The sequence below is a fragment of the Bacillus rossius genome, chromosome 1 (genome assembly GCF_032445375.1).
Source record: "Bacillus rossius redtenbacheri isolate Brsri chromosome 1, Brsri_v3, whole genome shotgun sequence".
NCBI lineage: Eukaryota > Metazoa > Arthropoda > Insecta > Phasmatodea > Bacillidae > Bacillus > Bacillus rossius.
In genome coordinates this window covers 24,738,349-24,759,606 of record NC_086330.1, presented here as the reverse complement: position 1 = coordinate 24,759,606, position 21,258 = coordinate 24,738,349, and the positions used below count along the sequence as shown (strand labels likewise).

Sequence of the window (21,258 nt, the reverse complement as noted above, 5' to 3'; positions counted from 1 at the left end):
TACAGAAAATATTTTTACAGTACTCGTAAACGAGCCAATTCATGTGTTCTCGTGTTGCAGATACGCTTATTATACGAAACTTGGACACGAAATTTAACGTAGAATTCTTAAAAATAATGCTGCGTGTTATAAATATACGCAAATTGTGTTCACCGCTAAATTTTTTGACTCTAATCGTAGTAGTTTTCACACCCGCCGCTAGAATTCGCTGCCGAAACAGCTACGTCAACTATTGAATCATTTGATTAGCAGACCGAAATATTAAGCTATATAATGAAACGACTTCAATGGAAACGAAAAAAAAAACTTGAAAAAAAAATTTCGAAACCCCGGCTTTAGACCTGATTTTCAACAAGGTATTTTATTAAAATACTGTACATCTTATTAAAATTTATTAAACAGTAATACTATAAAGTTTTCCTTTGGCTTTGTGAACTGATGTTTGCGCCAGCCGCCACAGATGGCAGCACCGTGGTTACACATTTCCGTTCCATGCGACTTCCGTTCCAATCACGAAATTATTCCTACCAAATGTGGAATGTTGAGAGCTAAGATGTTACATTTCAATAACCTGAATCTCTGCTGGAACTTTATAATTTATTTAGAATAATTTTGTTTGTTGTACACAGTAATGATATAATTATATAAAATTTATTCAGAACAAAATTTTAAAACTCTATGATATATTAAATTTTATTCGGGTTTGACTATTTTTCTTTTTTTAAATACCTATCTGCTATTTATTATAACAATTTTATTATAACTTATTTTATGTATCGGTTAAGGGTACAATCTTTGATTATGAAATTGTTGTTTATATGGTGACAGTTCCTATAGGTATCCAGGAACAGTTCGTTGTAATGGATAAACTTGATTCTAAGTAAAAAAAAAAAAAAAAATAAACTAAGGTTTTGTAGCTTCAAGTTTTATTTACCGTGAGTAGGAGTTGTACTTATGTAATGAAGATAAGCCAGTGATATTCCTTAGAGTTCGCTGTTGTAATCTCGGTTGGACGTACAAACAAGCTGGTGCTCATTACTGTTTGTTTTTTCCCAGGGCGATTCCCCGTTCGGAAAGTCTGAGGCCTACATCAAGCTGGAGCAGCTAGGAGAAGGCTCATACGCAACCGTCTTCAAAGGTTACAGCAAGTAAGTCTCACAGTGTGCATACTGCATATATATGTGCATGTGCGTGCGTGTGTGTGTGTCTCTCATATTTGGGACAGAGCTTTGCATCTTAACGCGATGGCTAGTAGTTGTGATGAATCACGTTCATTCATTCATTCTTTCATCGGTTACCCTGCTTGTGGCGTGGCGGTTTGAACGGTTGTTTGCGTTGTACGATTGTGAGGGGATAACGTTGCGAGATGGCCGGGACTAGAGATGGGATTGAATGGGCCAACTCTTTGTATGACCCGTACATTATTCATGAGCACCAAGCCTGTAATTAAGTCCGTCTGTATTGTTACAAGGCAGGACCTAGCGGTCAGCCGGCCCTGCTGCCGGATGGGTCGCGGACCCCTTCCCCCTACTTCCTCCATTCTTTGCGCTCTGTGGGCTCCCAGAGGCCGCCGCGTGGAAGTGGCGTGACTGGGACGCCACTGTTCTGGGGGCTTCGGGAGTCGGGTCGAGTCTGATAACGCGACACTTCAACGGGTTGCTAGACCATTCCAGAAGTGGGTGTGTGGAGATGATGGGTATAAAAGCGCCGACGCCAGCCTCAGAACCAGTGAAGTGAAGAGGGCGAGTGACCCCTTGCGAGTGACAACCGGGCGGACAAGCGAAGGTCTTCGAGTGCGGAGACTGGTGTGTAGAGGACTATGTCGCGGCGCGGATGAGAGAGTAGCGGGAGACAGTGTGTTGGGACAGAGGTGCGAGGTTAGAGACGAGCGGTAGTGAGAGCCACTGTCGAGCCGGGCTCCAGTGGGGTGAATGAACTGTGAACTGGAAGAAGGCGTGATTAAATTGTAGACAGACTTTTTGAGTATTTTAATTAATTAATAGTGTAAATATGAGTACTTAATGAAACTGTATTTAGTTAATTGGGCTATCTTTTCCGAACCTGTTTTCCCACGCGTAACAATATTGTACAAGGTGCTGTAATTTTTTTACCATAACATTCACCCACTTAACCATGTGGTCTTAGCTTTTGGTTCTGTCACATGTTCACATCAACCATTTGTTCAGGAAACCTTGGAGAGTCAAAAATAGGATCGATGACCAGGGATTCGAATCTGACTGAGTCCTCCCCAATTCTAGTTCATTGTTTCTCAGTTCTACCGCCGTCAATCGGTGCAGCCATTCACGTGAGCATGTTGTAGCCAGGAAACAACTTTCCATGATTCCGAAGACCCTCTCTCATCCTAAACAGATTGTTACTGTGTGTTTATAATCATACGTTAATTGATAAAAAGATACATTATACTACTTGCTTATGGGCATCAGTGAGTGATTATTCAGTCAGTAAACCAAAAACTGCTTATTTATGTTAATTTCTAGGCTCGCCTAAGCCTGCTCTTAATCTGTGCTTTTTTGTGTACTATTTTCGTAGGTAGAATACCATGAGAATGGTTATCACATCAGTGTTGTAGGAGATATCCAACTCACTGGAGCTACAGCCTAACAGATAAAATTATTAAGTTCACAGTCTCATTCAGCAGTTTTTTATGTTACCAGTTGATTACTTTTAGAGTTCCACAATTTCGGGTTGTTAAGTAAGTAATTGAAACATATTCAGGCTTGGCTTTGAAAAGTGTTGTTCTGATATTTGTTCTGTGTTGTGTGTGTGTGCAGCCTGACTAATCAAGTGGTGGCCTTAAAGGAGATAAGACTTCAGGAAGAGGAAGGGGCCCCTTTCACTGCCATTCGAGAGGCATCGCTGCTGAAGGAGCTGAAGCACGCCAACATCGTGACCCTGCATGACATTGTGCACACCAAGGAGACGCTCACTTTTGTGTTTGAATATGTGGTGAGCTTGCGTGGCGTCGGTTGCAGACGTTGACACACTTATGTTGCCTTAAGTTGAAAGTGATATTTTCCTTGCTGTGAGAGGAACTAACAACCTGGGGACAAATAATTTTGTTGGGCCCCCTGCCTATTATTTAATGCACAACTTTTAAAGACCAACAGTTAAAAAAAAAAAAATTCTGAAGACTAAACATCTGCAAACTTGTAAGGTCTCATATAAATTCTATTAACAATAGATTTGTAATGTTCTTCCTATCAGGGTAAATCCATAATTTAAAAACAATCTCCAAACTTAACCGGTGCCTCTAATGGAGCTCAGGCCCTGGGGATTCGCCTCCCCCCTCCCCCACTCTGCCACTCCCTATCGCCGGCCCTGGTGTGAGCGTTGTGTGCTTCCTGGACCAAAATTTCACAAATGGTTAGTGTAAATATATTTTTTTCTGGAAACCTCATGTTTGTAACACTTAAGCTTCAGTCAAATATTTTTGTGGTTGTAAAACTTTTTTAATTTAACAGTATAGTATTAATTTGCTAACAAGGTACTATCCACATCTTTTAAATAAAAATTCCCAAAAAAATTTCAAGTGTACATTTTTAGTAGTTAACTTAACATAAAATAGAGGTTTTTGGTATGTTTCTGAAGTCTGGTTGGTAATTGAGGCCAAACATGTATCCAGTGTGTAGGAGGAAGGGGGCAATAGCCCCTTCTGAGTAGGGTTACCAGACGTCCGGCAAAAGGAGGACATGTCCTCCTTTTTATGTATTTTTTTTGTGTCCGGCCGGATTTTCCTTAATGCTCCAAAATGTCCGGCTTTTTTATAAAGTGAGATAATTCCTGCAGTTACACTCTGAGTAAAGCGCGCGGTGCGCGCTAATGCACTGTCCGCAGAGTCACCCCACTAGTAAGTAGTTCAATGACAGCTTGACAGGTAGCAGCACATGCAGAAGCACGTGTTTTAATATGCTGTATATGCGTAGTTTGTTTGATTCTTACTGAAACTGTATTAAATGCCAAAACATTGTAAAATATCGTACTCCATTGTTATTAATTCAACGCTTTTTAAAAAAATATATTGTCCTCCTTTTTAGTGAAATGTCCTCCTTTTGCGAGGTGAATGTCCTCCTTTTTTGTTATCAGTGTCTGGTAACCCTACTTCTGAGCCCAAATTTCATTTTGTAGTTTATATTTATGTTAACTTATACACTTAAATTCATATGTTAAACTTTTATTTCACCAAACGTTGTAGAAAACAATTGCAGTTCGGTATTTGAAACCATACATTTGTAAATATTTCAAGGACAATATCTGACTTATTTAATATCATGTCTTGCAACCGCATTCTGACTTTGTACGATAGACCCTTCGAGAAAGTCTTCCTGGGGCCGCCCGGCTGTTGAAGAAAGTAAGAGAAATTATTTTTTTTTATGGTGAATCATTAGCTGCCCTAGACTTTGCGGGGCCCCAGGCTATTTTTGCAGGGCCCTAATATTTTTGAAAGGGGCCTTGCCAGTGTGCTATTCCAAATAATTATACTTGGTTAAATTTTGGAAATCCTAACTATAAAATTCCAATTAAATTTGGTCATTATTTAAGGCAATACAGATTTATAGGGTTTTTCTAATGTGAAATCATGCAAACTCTATTAAACTTTAAATAAAATAATAATTTTATTCTTTTCCCACTAATGTCCATATTTTTATAGATAAAAAAAAGAAAAAAAAGTGTATGTGTGAAGTCCATGCGCGACAGAAGTAAAACTTATTGCTTATCAGGTATGGATAGAAAAATATTATTATTAGTATTTTTTTTATTAAACAAGAGATAATAATTGAGAATAGTAATGATGCAGAAAGATCACAAATTAAAAAAAAAAAGAGAATGATTCTTATGCAGTTAATTGCTCAAATCAATAACTCTTTTCCACACTGATAAATAAAATGTAGATACTTTAAATAAAATAATATAAATATGATTGCATCAATCGTTATCCGTTTCAAAAACCGGGGAGTAGACAAACACAAGCAGCGTTACGAGAATTCCATAGCATCCTTGCTGCGTCATTTCTACCTCTCCCCTGCCAGCCTTTACAACGAGCATATAGCATCCCTATCCTCCCCTTCCCCTTGCTGCCAGCCCGTTCGACCGCTAGTGCGTGCGTTGGAGCGGCGCCGCCGTTGACGCATTCTCCTCCTGTGTGCTTGTTCCCCCACCATGTACCTGCCTGTTCCCCTCATGCGCAGGGATGCAACAGGGGGGGGGGGGGTAAGGGTATTTTGCCCCCCCCCCTCCCTCTGAAACCTTGAAGTGGGGGCAAACGGGGGCAAAGAAAATGCTGTGCAATCAATTTTTAGATGATAAAACTGCTTAAATAGCACCATTTTCCACCTTGAAATACAAATTTTCCCGGGGGAGGACCCCCTGACCCTCCGCTTCAATATGGGGGGATCGATGATTCTTTATAATAAGGTATATTGCCCCCCTTTGGGAATTTAGTTGTTGCGCCCCTGCTCATGCGATCGGATTTTCGTAACGCTGGAAAGCTGTAGCCCCCCTCTTCGAAAGGAGCGTGAAAACGAAAGTGGCCAGCGCTTGAGGGCGTGTGGCATGTGTAACCGGGGACGACCGTTGCCCGCAGCACACGGACCTGTCGCAGTACATGGAGAAGCACCCCGGCGGGCTGGACCACAGGAACGTGCGGCTGTTCCTCTTCCAGCTGCTGCGGGGGCTGGCGTACTGCCACCAGCGACGCGTGCTGCACCGCGACGTCAAGCCCCAGAACCTGCTCATCAGCGAGATGGGCGAGCTCAAGCTGGCCGACTTTGGTACGGGCAGTTAGACGGGTGGTCAGAGACGTTGCAAAAATAACGTCCCTTCGAAATTGTATTTTTTTACGCGTTTCTGACATTTTGAAAACTCACTGTCAAATATGGTTTTTATCTGATTTTCAAGAGTACTAACGTTTGAAAATATTACACACAGTAGAGTAGCACTAAAAAATGTAAAAAAAAAATACTTTTTAACAAAAAAAATAACTATCTTCAAAGGTCAATTGCTACCTGGAGTAGAATTTTTATCTCTTTGGGATTTTTTTACTAGCAGGTATGGGGAATGGGAGTCTGTTGCCCCTATCGCTGCTCCCATAGGACCACTACTAGGCGGGGCGAGAAGCCTGCTCCAAGACCCCGGTGCAGGATGGACCACCAAATTTTTGTAGACTGAAAAGCAATTAGAAAGAAAAATTGTACAATAAATATTTTGATTTTACACATGACAGACAAACCTCATTAATGTGAATCTGCTTAGTACGAAATACTGATCTATGTGAATTATTTCCACAGTCCCAGTTATGTTATTTAGTACTTCACCATCAAGTAAACAAATGTTTCTCCAAAGATGTATGTATCCTAAAGCCAAAATGGTTGAAAAACATTATGAAAAGTTTAACTCTAGTGGTGATGTAACTGAACTATAAATGACGCTATTTTGTAAACCGAAAACTAAAAGGAAGGTAGTCTGTACCGTATTTATATTAGTCATCAGAAGTGCACATAGGAAGAAGTTGGACAATCAGTGGTAAAGGTTCTGGTATTTTCTTATGTATGCACAAGTGAAGTAATGTGAATTATGAGTGTGTTTTATCTTGTAAAATGACTGCAAAAAGTAAACGTAATGATCTTACATTGCAAGTTAAACTCAAAATTATCAAAGAAGTTGGCAATTGAGAGAAACAAAAACTGAAATCGCTAGAGAATTTAACATCCCACTATTGTCCTTGCCGACAAAGACAATAAAATATGAATTAAAAAATTGCAAAAGAGATTGATAGAGTTTTTGTGGGTTATCAACTAGAAAAAGAATGCAAGGTCCAAAATATGAAGAAATGGAAGGTACTTTGTTGTAATGGTGGTACCAAGAAAACTTACCAATTTCTGGTCATATAATACATAGAAAAGTAGATTACTTAGCGTTGTGGTTAGGGATTTCGAGCTTTAACTTCAGCAGCGGTTGGCTACAATTGTTTTAAGTATCAAAAAAATATTGTTGGCAAAACTATATGTGGGTGGTTGGCAGCAGTATATACGACAAATATTTAAATATTGGTTACTGTCTGTTGAGCTAATACTTTATCAGTACGATCAAGACGACTTCTTCAACATATATAAGACAGGTATTTTCTATAACTTGTTACCTTACAAGACACCAACAGTGTATCTAATATTCTTTATGGTTGTAATTATGGGCACTAGAAATTAAATCAAATTTTTTTCATGATAGTTTCCCAATATTTTGGTTAATACAAACCTCGTTATTACAAAGTGTTAAAAATTATGATTATTCAGGTTTGTAATAATGTGGTTGGACTGTATCAATAATAATTTTTTTTATTGGAGATCTTTATTATTTAGTTTCTTGTGAGTTTGCACGGCATGTTTGCATATATGGAGGAATGCAGGTGAGGGAGTGCATGGGAGTAGCTTAGTCTGCATTTTGTCAAATAATTTTTCATTATTGTAATTTAACAATGGACAACAATTAAAATTATGTGTTTTTTTTATATCTTTTGTGTTTCCATTGGACCTTGAACATTGCTATAAATACAGTACGTGATATAAAAGTGTACATTTAAACACTAATAACTACACCGGATTCGGGAAAATTAAATAAACATTTTAATTGTAATGTACACGGATGCAAAACAAATTATGCCTGGTACATTTATTACTATTTAGGAGGAGGAGGGAGGGGGAGAGATAGGCATTTATCACAATTTTTGCCCTGGGCGATGGAAAGCCTCGATTCAGCTCTCGTGTGAGCCACTCAGGGTGTCTTAATCACAGTGTCCGACTGGGCCCTTTAAAAGAGTGCATTCCTTGCGGTCCAGAGAGTGTAAAATATTTTTACAAGTAATGAAAATAGTTAAAATTTTGATTTTATTATCCTAAAACACACACATTACAATTTTTATTTGAAAAAATACTAAAAATGTTGCTGATGTATTTTTGAACTATTTTATGAATACCCACTCTGTAATTTCCTATGTCTTGCATTCATAGCTCTAACTATGGACATACTGAAACTTGTGGATTTTTCTACTAAGTCTGCACTCTTATCATTCATCTCAAACATAATTTCTTATTTTAGAAAGAGTTTTTTATTCGGAAGGTGAAAAAACTTTTCAGCATTAGCAAAAACATTAAATGGTTTTCATAAAAAATACTTTAAATAATACTATTGTGACTGTGATGTTATAGCAAATGTTTTTGCCAGTGCTAAAGAGTTTTTTTATTCCCTGGAGGAAGTGAATTTTCGGACCAAAGCCTTTTCTGAAATGAGCGGTTTTATCTGTTGGAATGTTCAGCGGCAAACAGTAAAGTGTGTGCCGCACCGGTGGTTCCAGGCCTGGCGAGAGCGAAGTCCGTGCCTTCGCACACCTACTCCCACGAGGTGGTCACGCTGTGGTACCGCCCTCCGGACGTCCTTCTGGGCAGCACCGAGTACTCCACCTCGCTCGACATGTGGGGGGTCGGCTGCATCTTCATCGAGATGATCACGGGCGTGCCGACGTTCCCTGGCGTCAGGGACACGTACGACCAGCTCGACAAGATCTTCAAGGTCGGTCGCTTCCGGCGGGGGGATGGGGTTCCCGCTGACAGGGGAAACTCGGGGGATTTAAAACACTGGAAAACAAAGTGAAATTGTCTATATCCAAGTACGAAACAGTAACATTAATTTGTCAGTCCACGCATTATCTTAGTGTCTTAAAAAGAGTTTTTTTAATCAGTGATGGACCAAATCCCAATTATCTCTATCTGAATCTTGAATTCGAATCCCAAATAGTTTATACGTACTCCTCGAATCTGAATCTAGGTATAAAGGGTTAAACATAATATAATGTTCAAGAAATGAAAAAATATTAACTGTAGTGTTGAAACATTCTACATTTTAAATGTTTGTTTCACAAACTTAAGTTTCTAGAATTAATAACAATTGTAATTTTAATTACATTTTTTAAAGTACAATATCTTACGGGACGGTACAAGGATAGGTATGCAGAAACAAATTAACCTAATAAACTTTAGAGGTTATCAGTGTTAAATTTTTTAGTTTACTTTATTTCCTCTAATATTTTTTGTAGAATCTTTTTCCTCGAACATTGAATTCTTTGAATACTAAGGATTTATAGTACATCCCTTATTTAAGTCATCAATTCCTTTGCAGATTTTCACTAGCGTTAAGTGAAAGGGATATAAAAGACTTACTGTGTATTAATTTAAAACATAATCAAATTTACACAGGATTAGTCTTTAGTTTAATCACAATTGATTATGTATCACTTCAAATTCTGATCAAACAAAAGTTTACCATTACCTTTATTAGATTGGCATAGTTTTGCATAGTGTTGATCAAAATGATTACAATGTATGATGCGGCAAAACTTTTTACAGTAAAATTTTAATCACGTATATGTTTGTCAAAATATATTTTGATAGTAACTTTTATTTTAGTTGTCATGTCCTTTCTTATATTCTTATCCAAGATATTTTCATACACCTTTGCTTATTAGCAAATCAAAATTATCCCCCTATAGTACTCGCATATTTTCTTTCTCTTTTCTTAAAAACTAGCATTATTAACGCTTTACTGCAGTCCTCTGCTAGACTTATAGTCAATTCCAAATATATTCCTACTTGTCATTGAAGTGTTTTTTATCACTGATGTGAACCTGGAAAACGTAAATTTGTCAGTGCGAAACATCCATGTTACAAATCGTGAACCAATTGAAACTTATTTCAATGTGATGAAACAGCAAGCTGTTCTCAACAACCTTGTTCTGAATTATGTGTGCAGATACTCGGCACGCCCACTGAGGAAACGTGGGAAGGGGTGACACATCTGCCCGGCTACAAGTCTCACAAGCTGGGCTTCTACCGGGGGCAGAAGCTCGGGCTGTCTTTCCCTCGACTCTACGACATAGTGGAGGGCGAGAGCATGGCTTCCTCGCTGCTGCAGGTGGGTCTTTTCGACGCGAACACGTCTTTGAAATTGCTTCCATAGTGGGAGGCAATTCAAAAAAACGAATGATAACAAAATCGGGGGATACAGTTTGGTGTTGCAGCTACATATCTATCATCTCCATCCAAAATTTAATTACACCACTGGATAGCTAAAAGATCGAAGAATTCGTTACGCTAAGTGAGGACTGTGACGCATTGTGTGCGGTGGAGGGGGAAGCGCAGCCATTTTGAGGTCATTTTGCAGCGTTTCGAGATTCCCATTTAGTATAATTTTTGACTCGGAGAAGCTACGACTTACGTTTAAGTTTCAATCGTCAGCTCTGATCAAAATCTATTGATTGCATATATAAAACATTAGTGTAAAATAGTTACAGTGAAAAAAAAAAAAAAAGATATGTATATATATTAGGGATGGGATTTTCGAATCTTGGATTTGTCGAATATACCGAATCCTATGGATTCGAGGATTCGTAGGATCCGAGGTGGGATTCGAGGTGGGTTTTTACGAGTTTTAGGTAGTAATTGAAAATTGTAGTGCTGGGCGAAGTTCGAAAATTTCGAACCGAACCGAACCCTTACGTTTGGTTCGGATCGAAACCTCTTAAAATATATTCAAAAAACCGAACGTTCGTTTAAAAAAAATTACGTTTTTCTAATTTTCTAACCCCCATTTGAGACCATTCACAAAACAGCACAACAAAATTCCATTACTTGTAATAGTCCGACTTTTATCGCATAATCGTCGCCTCAACAGTTTCCAGCGCAGACAAAATATAAAAAAAAATATTAATCGTCGCATAACTCGCATAGCATTTTTTCATATAGGCGCGCTTTGTTTTTTGTTTACTTTAGAGAATTTTGTATGCATTTCTCATACTACGTAATATAAACTATCGTACAAATGCCAAAGGTATTGTATATTTTACCTTTAACTATAGTGCGTGTACAAGGGGTTGTAAAATCACCCAAGATTGCGTACCCCATACGTTAAACTTAAGCGCATGTACGAGAACTCTCGTATTTCGGCAAAACTGACGTGATCAAGTTAACACAAGACAACTGCGGTAGGAAATGATTACGTAAATAATGTATTTTAAATTACTGGGATGTATTTATTTTCTTTGGCCTTTTTGGTTATAAGAAAAGTCAGGTACTGATAATATTAATTTAATCTTGTGTATTAAAAGTACTGGTCCAGTAAATTTTACAGTACGCTACTAAGTTGACTAGCGTAGTCGCGGCAGCCATCATTATTTCTCGTGTTTTCTTTTTTCAGACGCAAATTTCTATAACCACACTTCTTACATTACGTTTACAATATTATTGTTCTTGAGGTGATTTGCGAAGAGCAGGCTTACGTCGTTTAAGTTTTCCAAATGGAGAAAAGATAATGACGACCCAGATGACCCAGAACCACCCCAAAAAATGTCTAAAGTTTCTTCTGATGAGCAGCATTCTTCCAAGAAAACAGCAACTGAAGTCAGCGGGTTTCGTAATGTAGATAGGTAACTTAATTCACATTCGACTTTTTTTTAATGTCCTATTAAAAAGTTTTACTTATTAAAAATGTTAGGTTATGTCTGCCACAAAAATATGTTATGTGGCCTGAATGTTCGTCATCTTTATAATATTATATTTTTTAAATGAAGGTTAGTGTACACTGAAAAAGGAAGATAGTCTTTTTGAAATTTAGATGGAACTTCTTCATGAATTAAAAGTATATATATATGTAAAGAAAATCAGAAATCTTTCCTTCATTATTCATTGCATAAAATTTACTTATAAAATGTTTTGCAATGTTTTAATAAAGCTAAGCTATATAATGTTTTAATTTTACATATGGCTGGAGAACCTTTCTTTCTCACCATTCAGTTAAAGACCAAAATGCTGGTGGTCAGTTTGTTTTAATTCAAAACAATTATGTATTTCTGTATGAGGTTCGGCTCGGTTCGAAATTTTTTTGCTATGGTTCGATTCAATTCAGTTCAGTTCGATTCGAAACCAGAGAACTGAGGTTCGTCCAGCTCTAGAAAATTGTATACCTAAACTGTATTATAAAGGTAACGGAAATAGCACAAACATAAGATAAACTACGCTGCATTTTGTCAACTAGCATAACTACTTGATCATTTCCAACCTTCAATAATATAACATTGCAGAAAAAAATGTAACTTTTTTTAAATGGTGTCTGTTATACAAACGTATTTTATTGAAAACATAGGAAGGATTAATTTAACAGAGAATTAGACAGATGCAAACTTACGTGTGTGGTTTTTGAGGTTATTTGTCTCTATTTTATATCAGGTGTATACACTATGCACTTATTTTATAATTTTATAAATACACATGTGATTTTTTTTAATACTAGGTCTATGTAATTTTTAAAATAAATGTGTGATTTTTTTTAATAACATGTGAAGTTTAGTGTGGGCCTGGGATTCGAGATTCGATGACAAACACTGAGGATTTGAACAAGGATTCGGATTCGACCAAAATGTGGATTCGTCCCATCCCTTATATATATATATATATATATATATATATATATATATATATATATATATATGGTGTTAAAATAAAAACATTGAAACCTTAAGGACTTCTTAGTGTTCAAACATGATTATAACATACATAAAATAGCGTATTTTATATTTTGTACAGAAAATATTACCTGTTACATACACATATTCACGTACAACACACAACCGTGTCCATGACATAGCCACACCCCATTTTTTTGTTCTTTTCTGTGTGAGTTTTCAGAAGAAAACATTATTTTAACAAGGCCCACGTTAACATCTTCAGGATGATTCCCGTACGTAGTCTGTCATTCGGCACTTGTACACTATAAGGGAGCAACTTTCCTTTGCCTTAAATAGGTTTTCTCACATTGCATTGATTGCTGATAATTATTTTGATATGTTTATTGTAAAACGCATGATTAAAAAAAATGGAATTTGGGTCTTTATTGCAATGCATCATAGTTATTTGCACAAATGAAAATATGAGATTACTAAAAATATTTCAAGAATAAAATTTTTAAAAGTATTCGAATATCAGCACATGTACTTACTAAGAATAAAAACTTGAATGTCAATATTAAGTTGTTAGATTAATAGAATATCCCATGCAAGGCTTGTTTTTAAAATCAATCATGACATTTCTCTTGGGTGCCATACTATACGGCTGTTTGTGCTTAAAGTGCTCAGTAATTTTTTACTAATTTGAATTGTCTTATTGGATCCTACATTAAAATATGAATCACACTGCTTAAAAACACATCTTTTCTAGCTAAAACAAATTATTGTTGTAATTTTTTTTTTTAGTTTTTTATTCATGCTTTTTTGTACTAACATACATTTTGAAGTTTTTTATGTTAGTTAACATTGTATTTAAATTGAGAAAAAATACAGCTATTCCTAAATTTATTTATAAAGTTATATTTCAAGCACTTTTGTTTTTCAATTTTTATGCAGTTTAAAATTATTATACAATTTTAAGATTTTTTAATTATTACGATGCCCGCACAACATGCAACAAAATTTTTGCAGGATGAAAAAAGTCTACATATAGTTAAAAATTATTAATGTGCTTTTAAATCTTATACTTTAGTGATTGATAGTGAATACTGACCCGTATTATTAAAAACATTTATTTATTTTTATTTTTCTGTATATTAATGTGTATTTAGTGAGGTTAGGTTATACTTCTTTAGGTGCATTATAAAAAAATTATGAGAATGAATTTTTACGATGTGCTGCAGCATGCTATGAAAATTGACAGGATGAATAAAGGCTACATACAAATAAAAATTAAATATTTGATTTTAAATCTTATTCTTCTGTGATTGACTTTGAATACTGGTCCATATAATTAGAAACATTTATTTATTGTAAATATTAGTGATATAAATTGTTTTAATAAACTTTTTTATATGTGTTTGTATAAATCAGGTTATGTTCTCGTATGTAGAACAATGTCAGGTTGCTTGTAAGCTTCCATTGTCGCTGGCAGGGAGTGTCTGTGGAAGGTTTAGTAGTCTCCTGACCGTTTTCATGGGATAGTTTTTGAGAATATGTTCCTGTATATATAATTTATCTAATTATAAGTTATATTTTATTTAATTATTAATTAAAATTTATCTAGATTATTTTTCTTTACTAAATAATTAATTTTATATACATGTTTATATTACTATTGAATAATTGAATACTGGGTATCTATTTAAATTTTTTTATTTTGATTTAATTTATACTTTACCAACTGTATTTATAGTATCACTCCAGTCCTTTCATTATTTTATTTTTATTCATTATTTGCATGCAAAATCAAAGTTAGTTGTTATTACACCAAGTAAGTATAACTTCTAATGCACTTACATAAGTACACTTATATATATATATATTATTTTACCATGCACTTATTTTAAATGTCATTAACAGAACACAATTCTTTTACAAATTATTTACATTTTACTGAAAGAAAATTGTTACATCTTGTCAACTTTTATGATTATTCCCTTAAAATGTACACAATTCATATATTCAATTAACGATTAAAAAAATAAGGTTTCGGGTAAGTGATAGTTTTCTCTCTTACATTAACACATGGTTAAATGAAAAATGAATGTTTGCAACTTTTATTTTTGTGTGGTAGACTTATTTTTGTTCTAATAGAGTAGTTTTGTTTGTTGCAGCTGAACCCTGATGAGCGGATAGGAGCTGAGGAGGCATTGAGACATAACTATTTCTCTTCGTTGCCTCGAAAACTGTACGAACTTCCAGATGGTAAGCACAGTTGCTTAATTTAAATTATAAAAAAATTATAAATATTGAAAGGGCTAAGAATGTTGATGTTTTTGCCTCCCTGTTTTGGCATACCCCTTAAATTATATGGAATAAATTTCTTTATTTATTTTTTAATCAGAGAAGTGGTGATATTAATCAAAGTTTGTGTTGTCGCCATGTTAAAAATAAAACACAGGCCACTGGGCAACTAATTTTAAGTAGAAAATGGACATTAGGACTAGCAGAAGGACACTGTGCGAGGAATCTGGTTCAACCAGAAAAATGTGGCAATCACTCTTAATGCAAAAATGTAATTTAGTGTTAATGCAAAAATGTAATTTAGTGTAGGATAATTTGAGGGATTAGTATTTTGGATAATAGAAAAAGAAGATAGCCCATACCAAGGATTAAAAAAAAAAAACACGCTGCAATGTATGGTCAACATTTTATGTTATATATACAACTGATTTTGTAAACTATACAAGTAAAAGTCCTGATGTGAAGTGTCAATTTCTGAGATTTTATCCATTTGAAGACATTAAAAGTGATTAGGTGGATTTTTTTACTACCATTAATTTTACTTGCTCTTAAGGTGTGTGAGTGGAAATGTAACCACTGTTCACATATTCAGATTGTTGTGTTTTATTTTATTGGACTTGTCAGAGCCTTTGCTTTCATACTGTAGGCATTCCTTTTGGTTGAAGTGGGGATTAAAAACTATTCACATAACCATGCCTTACCTGGAATTTTATTTCTTAACTTATTGCATCAAAACTGCTTTAGCACGTTTTACTTCATCATGAAAATCAGCATCTCAAGAATTTATTTAATTTATTTTTTGGATATCCTTACAAAGTATTGAACACTGGTTTATAAGTACACTGCTTGTATCTTGTATCCATTAAAATTAAATTACGTAATTGCTGTTTTAAATTTTATATCAAATGGTTATATCAAAATTCTTTGAATTATTAACTCATTAGAAACTATGTAACTAGTTTTCACATTGCCTGAAACTACTTTTTTTTTTTTTGCAATTTAAATTTATATTGGAAAACTAACCTCTCATTTTGATGCTGACGGAAACCAACAATGTTGACTTCTGACTGACTTTATTTGTGATTATAAAAGACCAGTAGGCAGTATTAATCAAATGTTTGCATTCAAAGCTGTCTTGTGAACTACAACTTTTCTTGCACAAAAAATTGCATCTTCACGTGTGTGCTCACACATTTCTTTGAACATCTCATTAGTGCAGTCAGCCTCGGCGCTGCTTGAGATGTGACCCTGTTGTTTGTTCACCGTAGATCGCTCTGCGGCTGTTTCCCCGCAGAGCAATGCTCTGGCCGGTGCCGAAAGTGCTGACAGCAGCCCGACTGCGCTGGACCCCACACGCGACCGTAAACTCTCGCCACATTTGTTGAGAACAGCTTAATTTATATAGCCGGCTGCCTCGCTGCTTGATTTAATGTTGCTGCGTTTTCAGATGCTCACTAACCTCTTGAGTCAAACTTCCGTGTTGTGGTGTGGTATTAATATAATTGTCCGTTTGTGAAAAACTTGCAACTAACTACAATACTCTAGTAGTATTTGTATACTACTTAAAATTTTACCCAAATTGACACCCGAGGGTTTCAGTGTGTGTGTGTGTGTGTTTTTTTTTTCCCCAGTTCATATGTGCAGCACTGAAGACATGTCGCTTATCTTTTACCTAGTACATGTTTGTATAGCGCTGTGTGTCCTTATGACTGTGGCCAATGTGTGATGTAACATTCTTGACCTTGTAATACCATATTTACCCAAATAAGCTGCTCCTCCAAATAAGCCTCCCATCCCTAATATCTTGACCATAACCAAAAATATTTTAGTTTATAATAAGCCATGCTCCAAACTTTTCAAACTGAACTTGTGACCATATTTAAAGTTTCTATTAAATTTCTATTCGAGATGTTATTAACTATTCAAAATTATATTATAATTGCTTGTAAAGTTTTTTTTTGTAAATCTAATAGCATTCTTGGTACAGGTGTTGACATTAAATGATTATTGTTTTAAGCACTCTTTTTTATTACCTCGAGAGAGCTATTGAATCAATACTTGCAGTAATTTTTTTTTTCAAATACACATCTCTGTAGTTATCAGGCAGTAAATATTTTATCCCGGGATTAACTGTGAATGATAGCAAGTTTACTGTGAAACAAGGAAAAAGTGCTGTGAATGTGTAATGGATACCGGCCTCAGTATTTTGTTTACTGCAGTGAAGCACCATTAACATCCCAGCCACGAATGACCGAAAATCAATGCTATGTTACAAAGATTATGACAAAATAAATTGGAAAATTGCTGAAGAAGCACCTCCTACAAATTCTTACCTTTTAAAAAAATAAAATTATTGCAATACACTATCACTCAAAAAACAATTTTTTTTTTCTCTAGTTACATATACGACTTTTTATGACAACGTACTTTTTCCCACAGAATAATTTCCCATTTCCTGAGCCTTTTTTAACATATACTAATGTTTTTACAGCAACCGTAGATGATTACAACAGCAGTCAATCAGTAATTATTGCAACATCTTTCTCACAGAAATACACACAAACCATGTGCAAAATTTCCATCATCCATTAAGCAGTAGCAGGTTAATCAACCTTAGAGCTTGATGGAATTTGTGCTGTGCAGCATTTATATGCAACGTGGTAAAGTTTCAAATAAGTTGTGCACCATGCTTTTCCAACGCAAATTTTATAAAAATTTTGCGCAGGATGTTCTGGTAAATACGTCATCTCTCTTCTTTATGTTCTCATCATTTCCTTTACCTCTTACCTATACTTCTTCTCTTACTTATCCTTCGCCTCTTACCTATCCTTATCACTATAGGCTGTTCTCCCGTATCTAATAGTAACAATTATTACAACACTGATTGTTCTTGCTTTGTTTATATCCATGCAGAAGTTTAGCTCCTAATATTATGTATCATCAGTCATTTTCTCTCAATTCTTCTGACAAATGACTTTTTTTTGTCTCTTTCACTCGCTTACAATCTTTTTTATATTGCTTACTAGTTTTATGTTTCATACGTGATACCTTATTTCATTTTTAATGTTTTTCTTACTAATTCAATATTAAAGTTTTAGTTTTGTGGTATGTCTTCCACATGAAGGCATTATGATTTCTAGAAGGAAGTTGTGAATTCTCGTCAAGAATCCAAAATTTGTAACGTAAATTATTGGGTTTTGCGATACTTTTAACAAGCAATCAAGGGGTGGCTGTAATATGACTAAGTAATTTTTTAATAGGTTTAAGTCAATTGTTTTTTTTTCCTTGATACCATTTATTGTTGGCATTATAAAATGTATTATATAATTATTGGTAATATCCAAGACATTATGTTAATTTTTTTACTTAAATTTGCTAGTCCCGGCATATTTTCCTTTTTTTTTTTTCAACCGAATGGCTCATACCAAAATGTTATACCCTCCCAACATGGCTATTGATAAAATTTGCAGATAAAACTGTGATGTTTATTATGAATTTTCTGAGGTTATAATTATGAATAATAACTTTGTAATGTTCACAGTAATTATCAAAGTACAAAGTAATATTTTTAATGACCTATTTGACCAAGAATAAGATTTTTAAATTTTTAGGCATTGGATATTGAATGTTTTGAATATTAAAAATATTTTTCTTGATAGTTTTACCAATTATGAGAAGAGATTTTCCCAGAAAATACACTGGCTGCCTTACAGATAAAATCTGTAAGATAATGTGGTTCCCAAGGAAAACGAAAAACTAAAACTATTTAGTTCTGTAAAGTATTTTTTTGTTGAGAATTAATGTCAAACCTAAAAGTGGTTAACAAAATACCTAATAATATTTTGAAAGACAAATTTGAGCAAATATTGAAACATAACCGTTTTCAGTAAGTTTTATTGGTAAATGGTTTGGCCATGAACAGAATGCTCGTAAACAGAAGTACAAAGAGGGAATGTTGTGGTTCAGTGGAAGAAGTAAGCCGTGTGGGGAGGGAAACTCAGAAACAAGTAGATGTGAGTAGTGAATAAGGATATAAGGCAGAGAAGAGAGAACTTTATGGGGAGTATATAAAGAGTGGTACAAGGACACAGCAAGATAAAATAAATTTAAGTAAATAATTTTAGATAAGAGAATTAGTTAGAAGTATTGCTGATAGCTGAAGGATTGAGTTTTATTATGTTAAAATAAAATGGGTGTGTGTACTTATGTACGTGTATTAGAAGTTAAACTACTTACTTACTAACTAATTACAATTTTAAATGTACATAATTATAATAGAAATAAAATAATAAAAGGATGGGAGTGGTTGTTGGAATGTGTTGCCATGTTGATTTTATTTTGTAAGAAGTTTCTTAAACAGGTGTTGGGAACAATGATTTTGGGTTGTACTGTTGGTACTTAGATCGTGAGTGTTTCTTCTAAATAAATGTATGTGGGAAGCTTTATGTGAAATGTGTTTTAATAAAGGACTGAAGTATGTGGACTGATACAATATTTTCTCATTCCTGCATATTATGGCAATAATCTAACAGGTTATGGGCCCAGGCAGTGCTCTAATAATTTGAGTGAAGAAATAATAGGTGGTTCAGCGTGAATGTAATTATTGCTGTGGTATCAAGATGGCAAAGAAAATGGAAGATATTGAAAAGTTGAGAGAAGACAATTGGTTTGCATGGTCGCGACGAATGCAAGCGGCACTAGAGCAAAAACGATGGTGGGATGCTATTGAACCGGGATATCCTCATAATAATGATGAAATTTTAACACCTAAGCAAGTGGCGAAAGATAAAGATGCACTCAACTACATTATTCAAAGAATTAGTGACTCACTATTAATTGATGTGGAAACATGCGAACGAGCCAGAGACGCATGGCTTACTCTGCGAACGGTATGTATTGATTTGGATCCTCTACATGTTGTAACAACACTAGAAGAGATGGTAACGTTCAAAAAAACTAGTGACATGTCCATGAGAGAGTATGTAAATAAAGTGTTGGTGTACTGCAGAAGGTTGGAAGAGAATGAACTAGTGTTTACCGATGCTGCGCGAGCTGCATTCTTACTTTTGGGGTTACCTAGATCCAAATATGGGTCACTAATAAGAAGCATTCATTTGGCAGATGGTCTTAACCTACAAAACGTGAAAAATAAATTGTTGTTAGAAGAACGACAGGAGAGGCTGGAGCGTGATGAAGATGAAGCCAAAGCGTTCACCGCGAGGGCAGAGAGAAGTTATTACAGACAAGACAGCAAGAAAAATTGGCATGGTAGCAGGGATGATGACAGAAGGTCAGATGAAAGGAAGACATTTGAAGCCAGAAGAGACGGTGACAGATTGGCAAAAAGAAATTATCAAGAAAATAGTGGGCCTATGCTGTGTTTTGCCTGTAGTGAACCAAACCACATTGCCAGGTACTGTCCAAATATGAAGAGAGAACTCTATGGTGACCAAGGTCGACAGCAATATCAACTTGGCATGACACCCAGGGATCAACAGCGACATACTACATATTACCCAGAGAGCTTGAAGGCTAAAGCTCGTACGGCTGAGATGCAAGATCAAGATAACTGCAGGAGGAGGAACGATGACAGTAAGCAGGTTGAAGGTCATCATTCCGTGGTGAAGTATAAAGCATTGAGTGTTAAAGGGGGGAAAGCAAATGGCCAAGGAAGTGGTATGTGGCTGATTGATAGCGGTGCATCTCATCATATGACATCAAACAGATCAGTCTATAGTGAGTTTGTTCCAGCAGAAGGACAAGTTGAAATAGCAGATGGAGAATTTATTGCAGTAGCTGGTAAGGGTACAGTGATAATGAAAATGTCAGACAAAAGTGGTGGCTGGACAATTAGTCTGAGCAATGTTATTTATGTACCTGAATTAAGTGGAAATTTATTGTCTGTGAATCAACTTGATCTGAAAGGTCTTGAAGTCATTGTTAAAAATAGATGTGTGAAAGTTTATGATAAAAATGACTGTTTGTTTACTGGTCATAATGTTGGAAATGAGCTGTATGTAGTAGAGTGTGAAAGTTACAATGTTAGTGAAAATATTGTAGGGTGTGCTGCACAGATTGAAAATAGTGTAGGGGAATGTGTAATGAAAGCTCACAAAGCTGTATTGTGGCACAAAAGAATGGGTCACATGAGCATGTTGCCAAAGGTTTGTGACGTGGAGGTTGAGGATCATGTAGATTTTTGTGATACATGCGTAGAAGCAAAAATGAAACGAAAATCATTTAAAAATAGTGACAGCGAATCTAAGGAGATTCTGGACTTAATACATACAGATGTAGTGGGTAAACTACAACCAAAAACGAATGGAGGTTCAAATTACTTTGTGACCTTTCTAGATGACAAATCCAGGTTTTCACAGGTTACCACATTGGAAAACAAAAGTGAGGTTAAAGGTGCATTAGTATGCTATGTGAACAGTGTAGAGAATCAG

At 35.4% G+C, this 21,258-nt stretch overlaps 1 protein-coding gene across 6 annotated transcripts in view; it reads left to right on the top strand.

Annotated features, from left to right (window-relative positions):
• LOC134533300 (cyclin-dependent kinase 14) overlaps positions 1-21,258 on the top strand; it is a 422,243-nt gene that overhangs the window by 389,696 nt on the left and 11,289 nt on the right. For 3 of the 6 annotated variants that reach the window (XM_063370778.1, XM_063370799.1, XM_063370808.1), the window contains 7 exons: positions 1,057-1,148; positions 2,793-2,967; positions 5,603-5,789; positions 8,366-8,580; positions 9,817-9,978; positions 14,680-14,770; positions 16,078-16,170. In XM_063370778.1, coding sequence (XP_063226848.1) covers positions 1,057-1,148; positions 2,793-2,967; positions 5,603-5,789; positions 8,366-8,580; positions 9,817-9,978; positions 14,680-14,770; positions 16,078-16,170 — 1,015 coding nt within the window. The remainder of the gene's footprint in view (positions 1-1,056; positions 1,149-2,792; positions 2,968-5,602; positions 5,790-8,365; positions 8,581-9,816; positions 9,979-14,679; positions 14,771-16,077; positions 16,171-21,258) is intronic. The other 3 variants (XM_063370786.1, XM_063370794.1, XM_063370816.1) reach the window with 1 other exon arrangement.